At 49.0% G+C, this 19,341-nt stretch overlaps 9 protein-coding genes across 9 annotated transcripts; 4 read left to right on the top strand and 5 right to left on the bottom strand.

Moving 5' to 3' along the window:
• Positions 1-241: 241 nt before the first annotated feature.
• K444DRAFT_212182 (uncharacterized protein) lies at positions 242-1,533 on the top strand. Its single transcript, XM_024871095.1, has 5 exons — positions 242-432; positions 529-638; positions 689-794; positions 846-967; positions 1,019-1,533. Exons 1-5 carry the CDS (start codon positions 379-381, stop codon positions 1,143-1,145), a joined length of 519 nt encoding a protein of 172 aa, XP_024741957.1. The 5' UTR covers positions 242-378; the 3' UTR covers positions 1,146-1,533.
• A 387-nt stretch (positions 1,534-1,920) lies between these two features.
• K444DRAFT_519599 (uncharacterized protein) lies at positions 1,921-3,923 on the top strand (the record flags this gene model as incomplete). Its single annotated transcript, XM_024873967.1, has 2 exons — positions 1,921-3,172; positions 3,217-3,923. The coding sequence occupies 2 exons, from the start codon at positions 1,921-1,923 to the stop codon at positions 3,921-3,923; spliced, it is 1,959 nt and encodes a 652-aa protein (XP_024741956.1).
• Positions 3,924-5,761: 1,838 nt separating this feature from the next.
• K444DRAFT_519513 (uncharacterized protein) lies at positions 5,762-8,086 on the top strand (the record flags this gene model as incomplete). Its single annotated transcript, XM_024873959.1, has 2 exons — positions 5,762-7,121; positions 7,185-8,086. The coding sequence occupies 2 exons, from the start codon at positions 5,762-5,764 to the stop codon at positions 8,084-8,086; spliced, it is 2,262 nt and encodes a 753-aa protein (XP_024741955.1).
• A 1,693-nt stretch (positions 8,087-9,779) lies between these two features.
• Positions 9,780-11,110, top strand: K444DRAFT_608726 (zinc finger protein RTS2). Its single transcript, XM_024879439.1, has one exon. It carries the CDS (start codon positions 9,803-9,805, stop codon positions 10,844-10,846), a length of 1,044 nt encoding a protein of 347 aa, XP_024741954.1. The 5' UTR covers positions 9,780-9,802; the 3' UTR covers positions 10,847-11,110.
• K444DRAFT_554506 (transcription initiation Spt4) lies at positions 11,055-11,682 on the bottom strand. Its single transcript, XM_024876657.1, has 3 exons — positions 11,473-11,682; positions 11,162-11,415; positions 11,055-11,110 (listed from the first exon to the last, which is right to left on the bottom strand). The coding sequence occupies exons 1-3, from the start codon at positions 11,551-11,553 to the stop codon at positions 11,080-11,082; spliced, it is 366 nt and encodes a 121-aa protein (XP_024741953.1). The 5' UTR covers positions 11,554-11,682; the 3' UTR covers positions 11,055-11,079.
• Positions 11,683-12,410: 728 nt separating this feature from the next.
• K444DRAFT_211872 (uncharacterized protein) lies at positions 12,411-13,619 on the bottom strand. Its single transcript, XM_024871092.1, has 2 exons — positions 13,310-13,619; positions 12,411-13,261 (listed from the first exon to the last, which is right to left on the bottom strand). The coding sequence occupies exons 1-2, from the start codon at positions 13,467-13,469 to the stop codon at positions 12,798-12,800; spliced, it is 624 nt and encodes a 207-aa protein (XP_024741952.1). The 5' UTR covers positions 13,470-13,619; the 3' UTR covers positions 12,411-12,797.
• A 496-nt stretch (positions 13,620-14,115) lies between these two features.
• On the bottom strand, positions 14,116-15,053 carry K444DRAFT_211865 (uncharacterized protein). The gene has a single exon (XM_024871091.1). It carries the CDS (start codon positions 14,988-14,990, stop codon positions 14,511-14,513), a length of 480 nt encoding a protein of 159 aa, XP_024741951.1. The 5' UTR covers positions 14,991-15,053; the 3' UTR covers positions 14,116-14,510.
• Positions 15,054-15,755: 702 nt separating this feature from the next.
• Positions 15,756-16,582, bottom strand: K444DRAFT_660202 (uncharacterized protein; the record flags this gene model as incomplete). The annotated part of the gene is made up of 2 exons (XM_024886437.1): positions 15,756-15,855; positions 15,965-16,582. 2 exons carry the CDS (start codon positions 16,580-16,582, stop codon positions 15,772-15,774), a joined length of 702 nt encoding a protein of 233 aa, XP_024741950.1. The 3' UTR covers positions 15,756-15,771.
• Positions 16,583-17,026: 444 nt separating this feature from the next.
• K444DRAFT_608722 (tRNA a64-2'-o-ribosylphosphate transferas-like protein) lies at positions 17,027-18,575 on the bottom strand. Its single transcript, XM_024879438.1, has 3 exons — positions 18,222-18,575; positions 18,136-18,170; positions 17,027-18,087 (listed from the first exon to the last, which is right to left on the bottom strand). The coding sequence occupies exons 1-3, from the start codon at positions 18,548-18,550 to the stop codon at positions 17,051-17,053; spliced, it is 1,401 nt and encodes a 466-aa protein (XP_024741949.1). The 5' UTR covers positions 18,551-18,575; the 3' UTR covers positions 17,027-17,050.
• Positions 18,576-19,341: the final 766 nt, after the last annotated feature.

Here is a 19,341-nt window from a genome sequence, read left to right as displayed (position 1 = left end):
TGGTGGAAGTAAGAATTCAGGTTGTGAAGGGAACAGAGCACAGAAATTTCTAAATAAATTCAATATTCTTCACTTCGTATGGAATTTCGATCCTTGTTCTTAATTCCCATGGTTCAAGCTGTCGCAGGAGAGTTGCAAGGGGCCGTTTGCGTATTGCATGTGACTCCATCGAGAAGTGCTTGTCGTGGCTTGGTCGATCAACTAAAATGAAACCCGCTAATGAGTCCAGCACCTCATCCTCCGCAACGTCATCCTTTCCCCATCGCATCGCACAATCACCACTGCTCCTGATTCACACACAAACAATTTGAACACCTTCAAAAGCTAACGCTTTCGCCCGATTTCAACTTTCCACCGACTACACGTTTTTTCATCGCCATGTCTTCCTTCCAGGACAAAGCCCAAGGGCATATTGCCAACCTTGATAAGGAGGTGAGCGCACGATCTCAAAGATGTTTTGGCGTAACGCGGGCCTCTACCTGCTCGAGGGAAGCGGCGTGACCATTTGCTAATGTCAATACCCCGCAGCTCTCTAAGTATCCTGTCTTGAACAACCTAGAGAAACAGACCTCTATCCCAAAGTCCTATGCTGTCCTTGGGTTGGTGTCGTGCTATTTCTTCTTCATCTTCTTCAACATGTGAGTCCTCCCGAAGGAATCTTTACTGAGCAATTGCTGACGTGTCCCAGCGGCGGCCAACTGCTCGTGAACTTCGCCGGGTTCGTGATTCCCGGGTATTACTCTCTCGAGGCTCTGTTCAGCGTGAGCAAGGCCGATGATACTCAATGGCTCACAGTATAGCTCTCTGTTCCATTCGCAACAAACTGCGGCTAACGTTTTCTGCAGTATTGGGTGGTCTATGCGTTCTTGACCGTCTTTGAGAGTGCTATCAGCGCCGTATACTGGTTCCCCTTCTACTACACGTTCAAGTTCATTTTCGTCCTCTGGCTCGCGCTCCCAATTACTGGGTGCGCCCTCTGCTCTCGTCTCTGCCATTGCGTTGCTAACAATATTCATAGCGGTGCCCAAATCATCTTCCGCTCATTCATCCAGCCAGTGTTTGCCCGCTACTTCTCTGGACCCGGTTCGACAGCTGCAAACCTTCGCTCCAAGGTCGACTCCGCCTCTTCCGACAAGACCTTGTAAGCGACTACGCGATCCGAATTCTCCATATGATAGTCAAGCAAGCATATTTTGACCGAAATTATGCACATACGGGGTCTCTATAATGAATGTCAAGGGGTGGCAGGTTATGTATGGGAGGGGTGGGGGAGGGGGAGGGGAACTGGGCGACGTGTCTCAGTTTTGGGAAATGGGTGGGGCTATTTGGGGCGGTGTTGCGGCTTCCGATGGAAATAATGGAATCATGGCTTTTGGAACGAATCTCCTAGGGCCGAGAAGCGTTCCTCTGGGGAACTCTTATAGATTCGTGTATATGAAGCCTATCAATCGATCATTTGACCATGTGTTGGAGGTATTGGTGTTGAATGTGGACAGATAACGAGAAGCAGGGTTCTCCATGCCTGCGGAGCTTTCGGCGTTTGCTACTGTACTTTGAAATCCGAAAACACCATGGAACTTTTCAGGAAGCCAAGAAAAGAATTAAATCGCCCGAGCTCTTTTCCAAAATACAAAAATGAAGCCCAGTCCACGTGCTTTCTCAAGCTTCACAGTGAAGCTTGATTGGTGTTGGCGCTAGTGGGGGCTTTCCTGTGGCTGTGCTGATCGGGAGTTCGAGATTCAAAACGCAGGACAACACCGACGACATCTCAAGTAAGCAAGATCTCCAACGAATCGACAAACACCCAAGAAACACCATGCAACTCATATCTATACCACGTTAATGACTGAGCTTCTGCGAGGCTCATGCGCTTCAAGAACGACCTGAAATTCCAATGCGCCAGAGGCTCTCACGAGCGCAATGCCCCTCCCAAAACTCAGTCCGCTTCAATCGCGGCTTGCAGCATCTCTTATAGCATCAGTCATGCTGGTGCTCATTTACTTCGCATTCATGTCACCTCACTTTGCGTACGCAGCAGATGTTGATTCAATACGACCAGAAGACCACAACCATGAGCGATTATTGAGGAGGCCTTTCCTGGACCCCGATTATGAAGAGTTGGAGTTGAGCGAACCAACATACGAGGCGCAATTTGCTGGAGTCGATAGAGGGATTATTGGGAGAGCAACGACTGAGCCGATCACTTTGACGAACAATGGCATGCAAGAGACGAATATTCCACAGGGACAATTGATGTCGTACATGTTTTCCAATGCCTCATTATGGGGATCGCTATCCCCGATAAACTCTGGATTGCCCTCTCCGATAATTCTCAATGGAAAGGTCAAGAGAAGTGTGGATGAAACCGAAAGCGCACATGACAACGAAGACGAGGAAGAACTGAAACTTAGGTCTCGACAATCAAATTCTGGCAACCAACGGCTGTTATACATTACTGTGACTGCGTGCAAGCAACCGACATCGAATACGACAACGGACCCCCCTCCACAACTTCAATTATACGTGTCGCAGTCACAAGATAACATAACTCCAGGACCGGGGAAGGATCCACAGGTCGAGATGAAGCTGGATGACGGCTACGCACTCTATGCATTCAACGCCACTGGCAATGTTTACATCGGAGTCTATGGAGAGAACGTCAATACGACATACACAGGTGTATGGAATGCCCAGATTGCCGCTTCAATTGACCAGCCGTACCATTTTTTCTGGAATAGCTCTGATCCAAATCTGTTCCTCGTGAGCAGTGATAGCAATTCGGCTCTCCTCTACACCGATCCGTTAATACCTGATTCATCGAACTCTACCCTTGCTGAGGCGTGGATGGATATGACACCAGGACCTTTTACCGTTTTTGCAAGCGATGCAAGCGACAATTCGATACTGGGCCTCCAAAACTCATACTGTGGGTTGGAGACGAAAGCTCAGATATCTGCTTCTCGGCCAGGACAAATTTCCAGTGAAATAGCAACAAAAATGACCGATATTGGAACTGGAAGTCTCCCCAAACAGCAATTCTACTTGACTGGACTAGGTCCAGGAAAGACGTATAATATAGCTTTGGCAATGAATGGGACGATAGCCTCGGGAAACAGTGCTGTAGGAGCAGGCGGCCAAGTTTTCAGAATGACCAACTTTACAACTTTGTCAAGTACGTGGCCTCCTATTTTCACGAAGTCTAGCTGACCTCCTTAGGCGAAAATTGCGCTGTAATTACTGGCCTTTCCTTTTGCGACCAGGTAGCATATTCTGTCCCAACAAACCCAGGAGTGTTCAACGATACGGCCACGTTAGCAGCTTTCTACGATAACGCTACCTCTCAATACTATACCTTTTTTCAGAAGGTCTTGGCACAGACCCCTTGCAATACCACATCCTCCGCTCAGTACTCGCTCGCAAGAACTTGTGATGATTGCGCAAATGCATACAAGGACTGGGTCTGCGCTGTGATGATCCCGCGCTGCACCGACTTTAGCTCCCCTGAGCCGTGGCTTCAGGCTCGAGCCATGGGCCAACCGTTCCCCGACGGGACATTCCTGGATGCGGCCGACCGGGCGGAAGCAAACCTATCCAAAGCCTTGAACGGGTCCCGTAATCCTGCCATAGACCAGACTATTATTCCGGGTCCTTACAAAGAGGTTCTTCCTTGCGAGGATCTGTGCTACAACCTGGTGCAAAGCTGTCCTGCAAGCATGCAATTCGGTTGTCCTCAGCCAGGCGTTATTGGGTTCAATGTGAGTTATGGAGTTAGGCCGATGGGGATGGCGGATGTGAACGGGAGATTTACAAATATGACCTGCAACTGGCCAGGGGTGGTGTACCACCGTGCTGCCGGTGGCAGGATAGAACCATCCTTGGTGTTGCTTTTGATCTCAGCGGTACTGGGTATGATGATGGGCTGAGCTTAGTTGGGATGACTTTTGGTTTTACGGCGTGAATGAAATGGATTATGATGCATTGGGTGGCGCAAAGGGCACAGCGGGCGTTTTGATTTATAGTCGGGGGTGAGGTTCTCTCCAGGGGTAAATATGGAGGCTGGACTTTTCAAAGTTTCAAAGGTTGGAGATGGATCGGAGATGGACTCGTACTTAAGTGCCCTGTATAGAGTAGGTTACATACTATCGATTTGAAAAGCCCCCAAGAAGGGTTTCATAGAAGATTGTTAATGTCGGCGAAGTGTCTCTGATATGTGAAGGGCAGTTTGATATCACGTGGAAGAGGCTCAACATCCTCATCCCAGTCCTGATCCACAACTCAGCTCTTGGCTAGACACTTCCACCGCCTCCACCGGCGAGACCGAGCTCCATCACCGTCGTCATGGGACTTTAAACTCCGAAAGGCCAAAGCTAAACCAGGATCCTCGCACGAGCTCCAAGAAGAGCAGCAAGGGACAGGCCATGTTTCTCGCTCTTAATTGCCGGATGAATTAGTCATGAATCACGATGCGCTGTACAAAATGTAATTTTGCGTTATCAGGGTTTGAGCACAAGGAAGGGGAACCCTGGGCATTTCCCTTTTGCATAAATTCATTAAATCAAAAGTTGGAGGAAGTTTTGTGGTCGAATCCGCTTTGGGAGGGCGTTGATGGAAACTGTTGACGGTTTAGATGGCGTTGTTCTACTTCTGCAACGCGGAAGGAACATGCTGGATTTCAGAGTTCAAAGGCTCTGAAGCCAAGTCCATGAATAGTGGTCCCGACCTTGAACTTTTACTCTGATTGGACAAGTATCGGTAAACAACAGAAAGACGCGACTCAACGCGACGCGTCACTGGCTTTTCTTAGCGCCCAGCCCAGTTTTGACCACTCCCGCTCCCACTTCCACGACCTCACCCATCCAATCATTGCGGCAGCGCTTCGTATTCTCGGTGCAGGCCGCTGCTCGGGCGTGAGGGCTGAGCGTCAGATATCTCAGGCTCTGCATACAAGCAAGAGTTCCCCCCGAACTTTCCCAAACGTCCGGAAACTGCCTGTTTTGCCAGCTCTTTACCAGCAGCCACTGCTTGTCTCCGTGGGACGGATTGGTCGGACAGCTCGGCGCTCTTCTACTTGATACATGCTGGTAGATCCGGCATCTGGTCGATTGGGAGGTCCAAGAACTGCAAGAAGGCACGACTGGGTGGATATCTGACGCCGTTGGGTGCAGCAAACGAGACCAAGTCCTGAGCTTCCTTGCTTGTTTGCCCATCCGCCATCTCGATTAGTTTGCACTTATCCTTTCCCCGCTGTATCAGCTTCTGCACTACGACCGCACTGGCTCAAGGCATCTGAGCATCGTCTTGCCTGCTTCTGACTGCCGCTTCCGCTTCCCCCTCCACCTCCACCTCGCCCGTTTAGCTTTCAGCCCTTTGCCTCTCCCCTCAGAATATTCAACTACGAATTCGACCTCAGCTCTCCCTGCCATCTCGATAACCAGTCCTTTGTTCGGCATCACTTTAAGAAGTCGAGGCCTGACGCCATTGTCCCTTGCGTCCTCCTCTCTTGGACGCGGAATCCACCGTAATCTCGCTCCACAATCCGAACGACCATCCCAGCCAGCGGCAGCAGCACCCACTTCAGTACAGTACGCATCCTTCACGATCTCCATCGAAGGCCTTTTGCAGGATTGAAATATTTCATAACGCTAATACCAGATGCTTCAGTCTCGTGCTCAACATCTCTACTCGACCTCATCAGGCCACGCGTAGACCTCCTGTGGTTATCGACACTTCACCCGACTCAGCCGCGTCGTCGACTACCACGATGTCGTCGACGCGTTATTCGCAGCAGCCGCTGCAGATTTACCAAGATCCAGTTACATCTTTCGATCATGCACCGATGCCATCGACACAGAACTCGAATCCCATGAAATCATCACCGCTTCGACCAATAAAAAATGCTACGTCGAGGAGGAATATCGTTTTCAACCCACCGCAGGCAGGAACCAGCAAGCAATCACCATCGAAGTCATCACAGCAATCGTCTAGCTCGCCTCTGAGAGCACCTTTTAACACCAAGCTGAACATGATACCGATGCCACCACCTGGAGGACCATCCTATAATACAGATTCGATGGAAAAGAAGCAACCCTCGATGTCAAAGTTCAAGCCGCAGAAGGCCTTATTCACAACCTTCACTAGCAGTGCAAACGATAAGGAGAACTATTCTCAATCATATTATAATCAGACACCGATTGCACCATACAACGACGGACTCTCTCGAGCGAATTTTTCTCTCGAAGGTTTATACCCACAGAAGCCCCCTGCGAAGCGATTGATGGAAGCTGCGCCCATCAACGAGTCTAGACCTTTTAAGAGACCCAAGATTGAGGATGGGCAAGAAGGAGACCAAGTACAGAATCGTGAAGAAGTCCCACCACCCGAATCATTTCCACCGCTACATGACGATGGAACCAAGCCGCCTCATAGCTACGCGCAACTGATTGGTATGTCGATATTGAGAGCACCAACTCGACGACTGACGCTGGCCCAAATCTACAAATGGATCTCAGATACATACAAGTTCTACAGTGCGTCAGACGCAGGATGGCAAAATAGTATTCGTCATAATCTCAGTCTCAACAAGGCTTTCATCAAGCAAGAGAGACCAAAGGATGACCCAGGGAAGGGAAACTATTGGGCTATCCAACCAGGAATGGAGCATCAATTCATCAAGGATAAGACGGTACGAAAGCCCACGACTGGCCCGAACGAGAACGTTCCCATGCTTTCAACGAATCTTGCACCAATAAGCCAGGAGCCACCCCAGTTCAAGCCTTTGGTGCCGGCACCACCTCCAGCTCAGGAGCTTCCTCTCCCCCCGCCGCAACAGACATACAGCTTGCCAAAGCCCCAATTACCTTCTATCGCAGAACTGTCTTCCGATGCCACCATTCCAGCCTCAGATATTATCAATGAACCGGATCCAGACGAGGAGGCACCAACAGTACTGGCACCTTCTTCGCCCCTCATCCAGTCGTCACCACCAACTGCTATGATGAATTCGTCGCCCCCTATTCCTCGCTACATACCCCGACGGCAGAATACTCCTCCCCCTGTCCCACGCTTCCCCTCATCTTCAAGAAGTAGATCACACAAGCGAAAGTTTGCCTCTATGGATGACAGTGGTTACATTTCTTCCTTGGATTCATCGGCTATTCGACCTCATCGACTTCTTACATCGGAAGCTGATCGACCCAGAATCAAGCGTGGCCGGGCTGAGGAAGAGATTGCACGTCTGCGTGGATCTTCGTACGACAGTCCCACCAAGGCCCCTCGTTCTTCTTTCATTCCTCCTTCATCGTCACCATTACGTATTAGTCGGGGCAACAAGAATGAAAACTCCCAGATGCTTCCACCCTTCACTCCTGCCATAAAGCTAAAGCCTCCTACTCGCCCGCCACCATCCGTCTCGCCTAATACCAACTTGCGTTTACACCGGGACAAAGTACGAGAAATGGTCGGCTCGCCTCTGCGAGATGTGACGTGCCTAGATGAGGGCAGCATCCCCTTCAGCCCAGCCTTCAACCTCGATGACGCCAGCTACATGTTCCACGACTTCAATACCGACTTCGATATCTTCAACGACGCAGGTTTCCTTTCTGTTCCAGGCAATGGATCCCCCGAGAAGAAGTCCGCCAAGAGGCCGCGTCTTGACCGTTCTCGATCAGCAAACATCCTTGCCGACATTTCCAACACAAACTTCAACAAGAATGTCACCTCGACCCCACTACTGAAGTTCACACCAAGTACCAACTTGAGCAATTCGGCGTTCAATTCCCCTTTGAAAGGACTCGGATTACTGGATTCTCCAGGCGGTTTCTTAGGCATCGATTCTCCCACCAAGATCCAGATCGCAAGTCCTACCTTCAGTCTTGCTGCCTTCGACCTACCGCAGGAGGATGCTTTCTACGGAGCAGAATTTTTAACAGACGACATTGGTGATTCCTCCGGATGGGACATCATGCAAGGATTTCAGAAGATCGGTTCTGGAGCCACTGGAGGAAACGGAGCTCAAAGCACGAGGAGCACACCAAAGACAGGCAGTTCGAGACCGCCGTTCGGGCGAAGCCTCACGTCGCGGTTTTGAAGTCAGTGGAAGAGAGGACTTAGGGGATAATGGTTAGATGCTGTGCACGGGTTACGAATTTCCTTGCGTAAGAAGTACAGGCAGCGAGCGAGAAGAGGCAAATTGGATGATGAATATCACGAGTTATGAATTGGGAAAGGGCGCACTAGGTCCACTTGGCTGACGAATGGGATTGGAATTGGGATAGAGGCGGAAACGCCACAAGGCTACTACACAATCGTCTGATAACGATGTCTTTGATAGCTTTTTTGGGGTACATACTGCCTGCTTTTCTCATTATTTCTGCGCTTGGTTCTGGATTATTGTTTAGGGTTTTCGGGCGCGGCTTATGGGGGTCTGAGCTTAGCACGGCGTGGAGAAGCTGATCAATTGATTCTTTTGATGTCAAACCCTGACTGCTCTCTCTTCTGTTACTGCTAGTGACTTGCCTCAGTCCTTGCTTACCGTTCGAACTTGCCTCTTTGAAGCTGTTCCTTGTCGAACATTGAGACACCATGTCTAAATGAGAAGTGCTAAAGCCTTTCAATGCTCTCAAAAGCCATCGAGCACTCAAATGCCGTCTCCCTGATTGTTTCACACACCTTCGAGCAATGAATCTGTTCACTTGTCCCCGTTCACAGTTGCAACTGGAGAGTTTTTCACGGCTTTATTTGCTTCACTCTAGTTACATGGTCTAAACAGGGAGAGAGCAACAAACAATGTTAATTTGCAGCGCCTAACTCGTTTCTAATATCCGAGATGCCAAAACCCATTGACTTGGTTTCTCAAAAGAAGTAAGCCGGAACTACCAAACTAAAGGTTGCACTTAGTCTTCTCCCTGTGTAGAGCGTCCTGTAGGCTATATAGAGATAAGTTGACACATGTTGTATTAGCATTTATAGCATAACAGACAGGGAAAGCTAGAGTCAACGCCACCGAACTGCAGTCCACATCTTGCAATAGACTGGGGTGATTTCTTTCTTTGCTTCTGACAAAAAAAAACGTCCTTGGCAAGCTCAGAAAATAGCCAGCTTTTGGAGCATGAAAACAAGCCGCTTCTGCAAATGCTCCGCTTTTTTGTTCGGCGAGGGCAGTACATGTAGAATAAATAGTATAAAGGGACTCTAAAGTCCTCTCTTATGAACTCTGCAGCAGAAAGCGGTCTTTGATATGCCCTAAATTACATGTAGATGGCAAGCAATGAGAATTAAGATATGAGATATGTTCTAGCGTATTTTTCGATGGAGATAAATATCGAGTTAGACATCCGAGACCTGACAAGTACCATGTAGCAGAATACCAATATCAAATAGCAGGTGACACCACTGACTTCTTGATCTGAAGTCTGAATCAAGGAATCATGCAAAAACAAACTTCACAAGAATATGGGCAGAAGATGGCAGCGTCCAATTTGAGGTTTTGCCCGACTAATCCAAAAATAGGAGGGACAATGTAAATGGTTGCTAATCGAAGAGCTTTGTTTGTAGCGTTTCCAGCATTAACAGGACTTTATAAAGCAGCCAGAAGTAAATAAAGGCAGATGCAATACATTGGAGATATATTTGGATGGATGTCAAAAGTTAAGGAAAGAGTGTCAGTAATGCCGGAAGTGTGAGTCGTAACTACGGGTGTCCATCAGCGGCCTAGCGTCGGCTGAACCGAACGCCACCAGCCTTGCCTCGTCTTCATAAGCTAACATCATTGTCCTCCAACCTTGAGACCTCCACAACAGTCAAGATGCCGAAAGCTGAAGTAGGATCTACGAAGTATCTCAACAACAAGCTCAAGTCCAAGGGACTTCAGCGGTTACGATGGTACTGCCAGGTGTGCGAGCGCCAAATGCGTGATGAAAATGGCTTCAAGATGCATACACAGTCCGAGTCGCATGTCCGACAGATGCTCGTCGTGGGTGAGAACGCCAAGAAGTTTATCAGCGACTACAGCGGCCAGTTTCAACGAGATTTCCTCCAGCTTCTGCGAACGTCTCACGGTGAGAAGAAGGTCCAGCTCAATCACTTCTACCAAGAATACATCTCGAATAAGGAGCATGTGCATATGAACGCTACAAAGTGGCCTTCGTTGACAGAGTTTGCGAAGTTCTTGGGAAGGGAGGGGATCTGTAGGGTGGAGGAGGATGATAAGGGTATTCATGTTGCGTGGATTGATAATAGTCCAGAGGCTCTACGGCGGCAGGACGCGGTCCGGAAGAAGGAAAGGCAGGATAGGGGAGATGAGGAGAGGGAGCAGGCACTGATCAAGGAGCAAGTCATGCGAGCCCAGAAAGATGCTGAAGAACGTGGGGAGACAGAGCTGGATGAGCCCAAGAGGGAGTTGAAGCGTGCAGAGGGCCAGAAGATAAAGCTGAGCTTTGGCGCAAAGCCTGCGAACTCAAAGGGGGAGCCTTCTTCCGCAGATGCAAAGAGCATCGAGAGTGTGTCGCCTCCTCTAGCAGCCACAGCTTCTGCTGGCTCGTCGAAGGATGACGCCACCCGGGAGAACAAAACCGTCGAGAACCCCCAAGCAGAGCCAGTAGATGCCCTAGCGACTGAGACCACACCAGCCGCTGGAAAGGTCTCCTTGAAGATGGGATTCTCAGCTAAGCCGAAGAACGTCTTTTCCGCGGCAAAGAAAAATGCCCTAGGGGGAAAGAAAGCCGTTGCTCTCGAACAGCCCAAAAAGATGAGTGAAACAGAACGCATCATGAGGGAAGAAATGGAGCAGAAGAGCAAAAGAGGCCTATCAGGTCTTGGAGGACCTCCACAAAAGAAGCCCAGATTCTAGACCGTCGGCGGAAAAGAAGCATCATGCAGGCGCAACGGGGTTTCTGGCGTCACGTTGATACCATTTGCATTTTCTTGTAGAGGATAGATCTCAAACTTCGATTCATTACTCCATAAACTCCAAATCCGCTTTTCCGTGTGATGCTTCCCAAATCTAATACATCAGAACCCCACCATTCATCGTTCCCTCCAATACCCAGTCGAGTCGGCTCCCATTATGACCCCGTAAACCTCTCAATCCGCTTCCGTAGCACTTCCGTCACGTCTGCATAACCATCAGCACTTACTTCCCTCTTCATAGAGCGTCCACACTTACGGAATATACTTAATCCTCGCCTCATCCTCCATAACCGCCACAACTTCATCCGGCAGCTGCCCACTGACCTTCGTCGCATACACACCCTTCACATATCCATCTAACCGCTGCCATTTTGCTACCCAGCTCTTACTCGGATCTGCCAGAGCGATCAGCCCTTCGAAGACTTGGGATGTGCAGTCGATGATGGCGTCCATGCTGCCTTCAAGATGCAGGAATTCTTCGCAGTTAGGGCAGCCTTCTTTGACGAATCGCTGGAGTAGTCAGCAATGCAAAAGGTGAAGGGTCGAAGGGAGTAAATGGAGACGAACGTTCTGTGTCATGACGATGGAGCAGACCATGCAGGCGCGGAGGTTGCGCTGCTGGGCTGGGGGGACGAAGTTTTCCGTCATGGCAAGATCGTAGGAGATGGTTCGATGTGGGTGTAATGCAGGTGAGAGCTTCGTTTGTAATGAAAGCGTGCGAAGGAGGTGAGAGTCTAGACTTTGCGGATAGATGTTCCCCTTGACTTTGGGTTTTGGATGCAGTTCACATTCCCTTCACAAGGCTGAGGTCCTAGGCTTTGAATCAACTGGTGGTCTGTGCGGGACAGGGCTATCAAAATTGACAACGCATACATGCTTCACCTCTTTAATTCAACGTCCACTTCACTAGAATTCAAACCTTCTTCCCAATCATGAGCATGAACTTAATATGCTTCATCTCGTTGCGAGAAACCTTTCAAATTATGCAATTCTCTCTGCGTTTCAGGCAGCTCTGCTCACACGCGTTTTCGATACGGAAAAGAAAATCTCAAAGTAAACAACAGTTTGTACTGTCCTCATCACCATTAGGCAGGGAATCTAACGTTATCATAACATAGAAGTTTTTGGATCTCTATACGCCAGTTTCAATTCCAAAGAAAGAAGCTTTCTACACACAGTCCGGCTCTAGCATTTCCGGGGAATATCGAAACGGAATGTGCGAAATCGTCAAGTGACATCCAAATTTCGAGCCCCTCGTTTTGACCAACCCTCATCATAGGGAAGTGAAAGGGTTTATAGCGTATTTATGTCATCTTATCATCCTTTTCGGGATTTGTTGGTCTCCCTAAGTTGCTATATATTGATTCTGGTCTGCATCCCCAATGTTTTGTGGACCTCGTCGAAGCGTTTCGAGAAATTGCTGTATTTTTGATAGCTGCCCTCGATTTTTGCATCCCTTTTCCCTCTTTCCGATTCAGATTCCATGAAAACCATCACCATCATGTGCGGCGCATGTAAGAACCGATGTTATTCCTCTTGACTCGGACATTTTGCAGTGTGTAAAGCTCCCGTTTTGCCAACTGTCGGTCGAACCTCACTAATGAATTATTTCATATCACTCTCAATCGTTTGTCTGAACGCCCATGAAAAGAAAACTGACTCCCTTGAGCAAGGTCATTACAAGAAGAAGCCGCCCTTGCTGCAATTTGATTTCCAGAACCAAGTGCGACAGTATTGAACAGTGGAGAGGAAAGTTATGAAGTATACAGAAAGAAAGCTCGGCAATCAATGCCCAATGAAAACCCAATGCACAATCCCTGATTCCCTTTCTATATCGAACCCCCTTCTCGTACTCCGTCGCAATGTCAATGCTCCCTCCCTATGCAAGTGCTCTATCGTCTCCTAGAATAGGATCTGCTGTCATAATCGCGATCATACGCTCGCTCATGATGGCGCTCATGATGGCGCTCATGGCCGCGCTCATGGCGTCCATGCCCTCGATCATGGCCTCGCCTTCCCTCATAGTCCTCATAGGTCCTCTTCTTCGCATCCCAATAATCTCGAGACTCTTTTCTCCGCTTCGATTCAAGCTCAGCGAGTCTCTCTCTCGTCACAAACTTCTCCGACTCCCAGTCGAGCACCAGGTGCGATGGGACTCTCATTGAAAAGCAGAGTGGCAATGGATGTTCACGACTGGATTCGAATAAACCGACTTTCCTGTGAGATTTGCGATGGTACGGATACAAAGTCTTGCTACTCAGGCCAAGGCAAGCTGACGATACTGGATCAAGGTTCTCCATGATGTTGTATTTGAGCTCCGGTGGCAAGGAAGTGAGATACGGCCTGCTAGAAGGAGCTGGAACGATCAGTGCCGGCGATGATTCTGGAGCGAGAAAGCGCAAACCTGGTTCATATTGATACGACGAATGATACCCAGTCGAGTACTGAGGGGGATAGGATGAGTATGTCGGCTCGTTCTCATATTCGACTGGTCTAGCGCTCCTTCGCGACGAGCGCTTAGGTTTGGATTTATGTTTTTTGCTGCTTCCGAACAACCACGGCATATTGATTTTACGTTCGCGACAGCTCAGTCGTTCTCGCGATGTGGATGGGGAGAGAGGTACAGGTCGGTCTATTTCACAATCTTCATGCGGATGGATGAGATGCTTCTTCAGAGGTTGTCAGAACCCAAGGCTATCCTACATATTTTGTTTTTCGTTGAAATGCATCCTAGGGACTTTTGGGTCACTCAGCCAAAGTCTCACGTGCACACTCCAGTGCGTAGAGGATCTGAAAATCAAGGCATGTTTCATTTTGGTCAGGTCACTTTCTGCAACCTAGTCACATATTGAAGACTGATTTGGTAGAGAAACACGTCAATTCGTTGATTTCGTACAGGCTGGTGGGCACACCAACTCGATGCTGGCCAGTCGCACGCCGAAGACCGCCCTCACTGCAACAGGTGTGACCACTCACGTCAGCGCTCAGCGCTCAGACTCTACCCCCCTGAGTTCCTTCAGCAACCAGTCACGGAAAGGAGGTCGCGAATGACCAGACTAAACCTCGAAGGAGACTGATCTGAGAAGAGCTGCTCGCATGGCTTTGCCTCGCGACCAAATCAGGATCCATTCTGCTCGTGACCTATTTTTGGAAACCCCACGTGATCTCGTATCCTTCTCCCTCTTCACCGTCCCTCCATGGTGAGTTCGCCTCGTCTCGCAAGTCACCTTCGATACCTTCCATGGTATTTGGCCCTGGTCCTGCGCGCCTGTCTCCATTCCCTATGCTCCCTCCGTTCCTTCTTCATCTTCTTGAACTTCTTCTCCGTCACGTACTTTCCCGTCTCCCAGTTGTAGTGAAGATGGGCGGGGAACCAATTCCTCAGCGTGTGCCAAAGCCCTGAGACGGGTGGGGTCATGTAATAGGGGGCCAAGCAACATCCCGTCCAAAGTGGAACCGTGCCGTGGATAGAGCGGTGGGTTTCGTAGAACTTCTTGCAGGATAGACCGAGGCACGTTGAGGATTCGGCATCGAGGTTTTCGAAGATGAGCAAGTGGACCTCTGGTGGGCATCTGGTCAGATATGCGCGTGCTTCGAATTCTAGGTCAGGGCTTAGCACTAATCATCAAAGACATCTCAAACACCGAGATGGGAGCCATACCTCTCTTTCTTGCAGCTTTGGTCAACTGCTCAATGTTGTCGAGGACAAGCCCGTTTGTAGCAGCAACAATAACTGAAATCGACTTTTTGCCAGAGGACAAAGCCATTAGACCCTTTAGTTGATTATCTTTTACTGCTTGGAGTTTGCAGGAGTTTGCCTCGTGAAAGGCCTTCATGAAATTTCTCCAGAAGCCTGGGGGACATTCTTCCTGCTCGAGACTGGACAAGCGACTGCCGCCGTACTTTGAGGCTGGCATGTTTGATTTTTTGTGACTCTTGTTGTGGTTTTGGGTTGTATTGGACCCGTCGTGGTTTTGAATAGAAAGGGAGAGGCCGATCGTCGGTGAAAAAGACGTAGCCGATCTATGTGTAAACAAAATGGGCGGCGGCACCGGCTCATACATCAATGTTATCTCTAAATTCATATTTATAACACTATTATCGCATTTGACAGGAAAAGCGGCACTCCCTTTCTACGTCCTTAGCCGAAACTAGACTCAACCACTTTGTTTTCAAAAGCCCTTCACACACATTTCGGTACTATCAAGAATCACCCTCGTTCCACTGCCCCAGAAGTTCTGGGATATTGATGTACTCTCCTTGAAATCATGTCCAGGACATTGTTCGGCTTTGACTTGGGATACTTTGACTTGGGACATTGGAGATTGTCCCTTCTGCTAGCTATTGTAAATTTCTCCTCTAAATGTAGCTACAAGACACTCTCATCTTATAAATATAGACTGAAGTTCTTCAATTCGCTGTGTAAGCAGCTCCGTATTATATCCTAAATTCTTAGTATAGTTTGTCATTCACTCAAAAGGATATCTTTGTGCAAACTTGCAGGCTTTAGGGGAGTCAAGTGTCGGTTGAGATGACCAAAGCAATGGTGGTATTCCCCATTCTAAAGACACTCTGACAGGTGCCCAGAGCTGAATTAAAAGCATATCTTAGCAAATGGTTCTCCTTGTCTCGCTGAATGAGTCGCACATTATGCCCGGGAGCTGGCCAACAATCTCTCATGGGCTTTTCAAAAGGCCAACTTACTCGAAAAGCGTCGAAAGGGGACAAGTATTATTATGCAAAAGTCAACATCCATTGTTCTGATCTATTATCTCTAAAGTCATAAAGTCACGTTCCGTACCAATGTGCGTTATGCCTATACAAAGGGATTGATGACCCCTATCGCCGTTCCCCTCCATCACGCACCTAATTCACCTCCAATTCATCCCCACCTTCCCGAGAATGCCTCGTCCTGTTCGCGCTCCAATTCTCGCTCCCTGTATCCCGAGCCTTCCATGAGCATCTTAAGTTATCCCTCAAGCCGCTCAATACGCACCGCCGACTCTGCCTCGTGAGCTTTGTGCATTTCTTCACATGTCTCCATATGGTCCAAACATACAAACACATCCCGGTCCTTTTCCTTGAGAATTGATTTAAACTCCTCCTCGCGAGCCTCACCCTCAGAGATCTTATTGTCTGCATAACGGAGCAGCCCAGTAAGTCTAAGCTCGTGATCCTCCCGGGCAATAAAGTGCTTAGCAAGGGTGGTACTAGTGACAAACTTTCCGTCCTTGTAGTCGAACGCGAGATGGGAGGGAATACAGTTCTTGAGAAGCAGTCCGAGGTTTGTGAGACAATCCTTCTCGGGTGGCCCGTAGATAATATAATCTCTGAGGGAAACTCTTCCACGTCTCGCTCGGTGGATCTTATAGAAGGCCTTACAGGTGAGCCCGAGACATGCTGATGCCACTGGACTGTCGATGTAATCAAAGATAAGGAGGTGAATTTCTGGGGACAAGTTCTTATTGAGAGATTTTCCGAATGCTGTGAGGGAGCAGGGGAGGGTGATGCTTACTGTGCCATGCAGAGCTGCTAGAGAGGATTGGATGCTCTTGTGGAGGACCACAGCTTCAGTACTAATCGAAGCACCGCCATCAGCGGCTACTGAGGCTCGGGAGATGTTGTTTTGGGGCTCGGCAACTTCCATATCAACTATAGGATTGCCAAGTGCGGACATGGGTCCAGCCTGGCTGTTCTCGAGGAAGGGCAGATGCTTATCCTGCGCGACGCCTTCGGGTTGCGCTGGAAAGCTGCACTGAAGTCATCGCTCGTGGCAGAGTGTGTCGGTCTGGTATCGGGTATCGATCATTGCTGCTGGCGGTTTGTAGCAAGGACCCAGAAAGAGCGTTGGCATCTACCTGAATATCCCTAAAAGCCTGGGTCAAAGAAGTAAACATCCATAAGAAATGTACTCCATCAGGCTGATTCACCGTATCTCGGCGAGATTGAAATTGGCATAAATTCAAAGATGCGACATGAGATTCACTAAGTCAAAGGGGGGATGGGGGTTAGTTGATTTCAATGTACTTCAAATTTTGAATTCATTGTATAACCAAAGCATGTTGAAGAGTCACAATCGGTAATGCTTTTAAGTCGAGTTGCACCATAATAATATACGCATGCCACAACGAGGGATGAACCAAATTTATTTAGGCCTTTCCATTAAAAAGCTATTGACGCTTTGCAGAGTTGCCCGACTAGGGTTTACATCTGGCATCGAGGTCGAGATCCAGCCAAAACGACTCCTGATAAAGTTCTTATCAATATTGGTCCCTTGACTTGGCTCTCGCAACAGATTGCCCTGGTCATCAAAGAAAAGGCACAAAATCGCAAGAGCAACGCCGATGGACAGGTCCATCCCGGTTTCACAAGCAATGAAGATTTTCATCTTTGCTTGATCTTCCTGGCCCGCCGCGGTCTTTTGAGGAGTCAGAGATCTTCGAAAGAAATCAATGATTAAAGGCAATGCTGTGCGGAGATTCCGGCTACCTAGCTTGTGGGGACCGAGGCCAACATCCAACCGGGTGGAAGATGTATGCCACGTATCTTCGTTCGTAATTTTCGGGAGCAAGAGGACCGTTAACGCAGCTGGAGCCATGTTGTTCTTCAGGAGATCTACGATTGTGAATATGAACAGACATGAAGTCGGCTTCAAACATCTCATATGCCCTCCCGCAGTTCCCACGGCAGCTGCTCGGGTCACCAATGTCTCAATGAGATCAGGCAACTCAGGCTCTGGTGTAGAGAGCAAGAGTTCTTTGTTTGTCCAGAAAATAGGCGGCGAGAGCCTATGAGCCCAGTTCTCCGTATCATCTCCTGCGCCTTGTATGTATCCTCCCCCAGTGAGCTCCCCGCCTGCCACTCTCCGCGAGACAGTACAGCAAATCACCGGGTGGAAGTCTTCGAAAATGCTAGAAGTCGGTGTGACGTTTGAGTCTGGCGTGACCCAGATTGGACGGAGAGGTTTCGTGACGTGGTATCTGAATTCGGCAACCGGGATGCTGAGTGCTTCCAGCGCAACCAGGAATGAGGGGAGGAGAGCGGCAATTTGCGCGTGTTCGGATTGAGAGACAACTTGTGGAGGCGTATACAATTCGTGGAATTGGGGTTCTTGGGGAAAGAAGAAATAATTGAGGACGCTACACCAGATTGGGATCGTCTTACTCAGAGCATCAGGCATTCCTACTGCCAGTTAGCACCATTCAACGGCCCAGGAACATAAGAACGCACGCTTTCCACGCCTTGTAGAATCAACAATGATGCACCTGTGAGTACCGTTTCAGCTAGCTTCTCGTCTCCCAGACGGTACAACGAACCCATCATGCTTCCCAATGATTTCCAGCAGATGTAGGTTTAGCCTCCTCGAACTGAACTTCCAGACGCCCGTGTGCCCGTCCGTACTTTTGAAATATGCACTCCCTCCCTTGTTCTCGGGAGCAATGTACCAGCTTCCACATCGTTCGTTCGCGATCAGCGGTCTGCAGTAGGCATCCGCCACCAGCTGTGCAAAGGCTGCATCGTGTTGGATCGATTGGAGCCGGTTTTGGATGGAGAGAGTGGAGCGTTTGAGCTCCCCAAGAGTTTTGGAGAAGTTGTGATTGGCCTGCTCGGAGAAGATGAGTTCAGATGCGGTGGGGAGGGTCATTGGAGGAGAGCTGTGATGCCGGAGACCGTGGATGGTGGTGGGTGAGGTCGAGAACGAGGCTGAGAGAGAGGGTGTTTGAGATGTTTGCTCGGCATGCTTGAGAGTTTGAGGTGTTTGCTCAGTTCTGACTGGCTGCCTTGCGCCGGTCGAAAAGTAGGTCTATGACAAGATAATTGAGTCATTGATGGAATGAAGATTAGCCTTCCTCATCAAGTCTTTCCGTATCGAAGATTGTACAATTACACTTTTGGAATGTACGGTGGCCTTCACAACGATTGTTCGCTTGAAAAAGGGGAGAGGCTCGCTTAAGAATTGGAGACGTGATCAGGCTGGTGGTTTCCGTTTCCAGCTCAGAACTCGACTATATTGACGGAATTGGTTTCAGCTCTACGAGTTTTGTTCTTTCCGAAACTTCTTGAGCGGGGAGACAAGGCGCCTTGGATTGAAGTTGTTGCCCTCTGTGACTCAGGCCGGCTGTGCCGAATTCGGTTCGCCGACCCCTGTCATGTTGATATCATCCAAATGAAATGTACTAGGGAACTATGGTACAATATAAATTTAGCAGTTCCCAGATTTACTATAAGTAGGAGCAGTTCCCTTTCATTTTCAACCTAGATTTCTAACTCATCCCACTCAACAACTTCCTCCCACCAACAATCCCAACCAATATCAACACGGACACCAACTCCTTCACATTCTTTCTCAGTTCTGTTGGTAACTGGCGCACACCTTCACTTGTTCCGAACAACCTCTGCTCATTCGTCCTCACATCTGTTGGTCCCCCCCACACA

The sequence above is a fragment of the Hyaloscypha bicolor genome (genome assembly GCF_002865645.1).
Source record: "Hyaloscypha bicolor E unplaced genomic scaffold K444scaffold_17, whole genome shotgun sequence".
In the NCBI taxonomy this organism is placed as follows: domain Eukaryota; kingdom Fungi; phylum Ascomycota; class Leotiomycetes; order Helotiales; family Hyaloscyphaceae; genus Hyaloscypha; species Hyaloscypha bicolor.
This window is presented reverse-complemented; position numbering and strand designations above follow the sequence as displayed.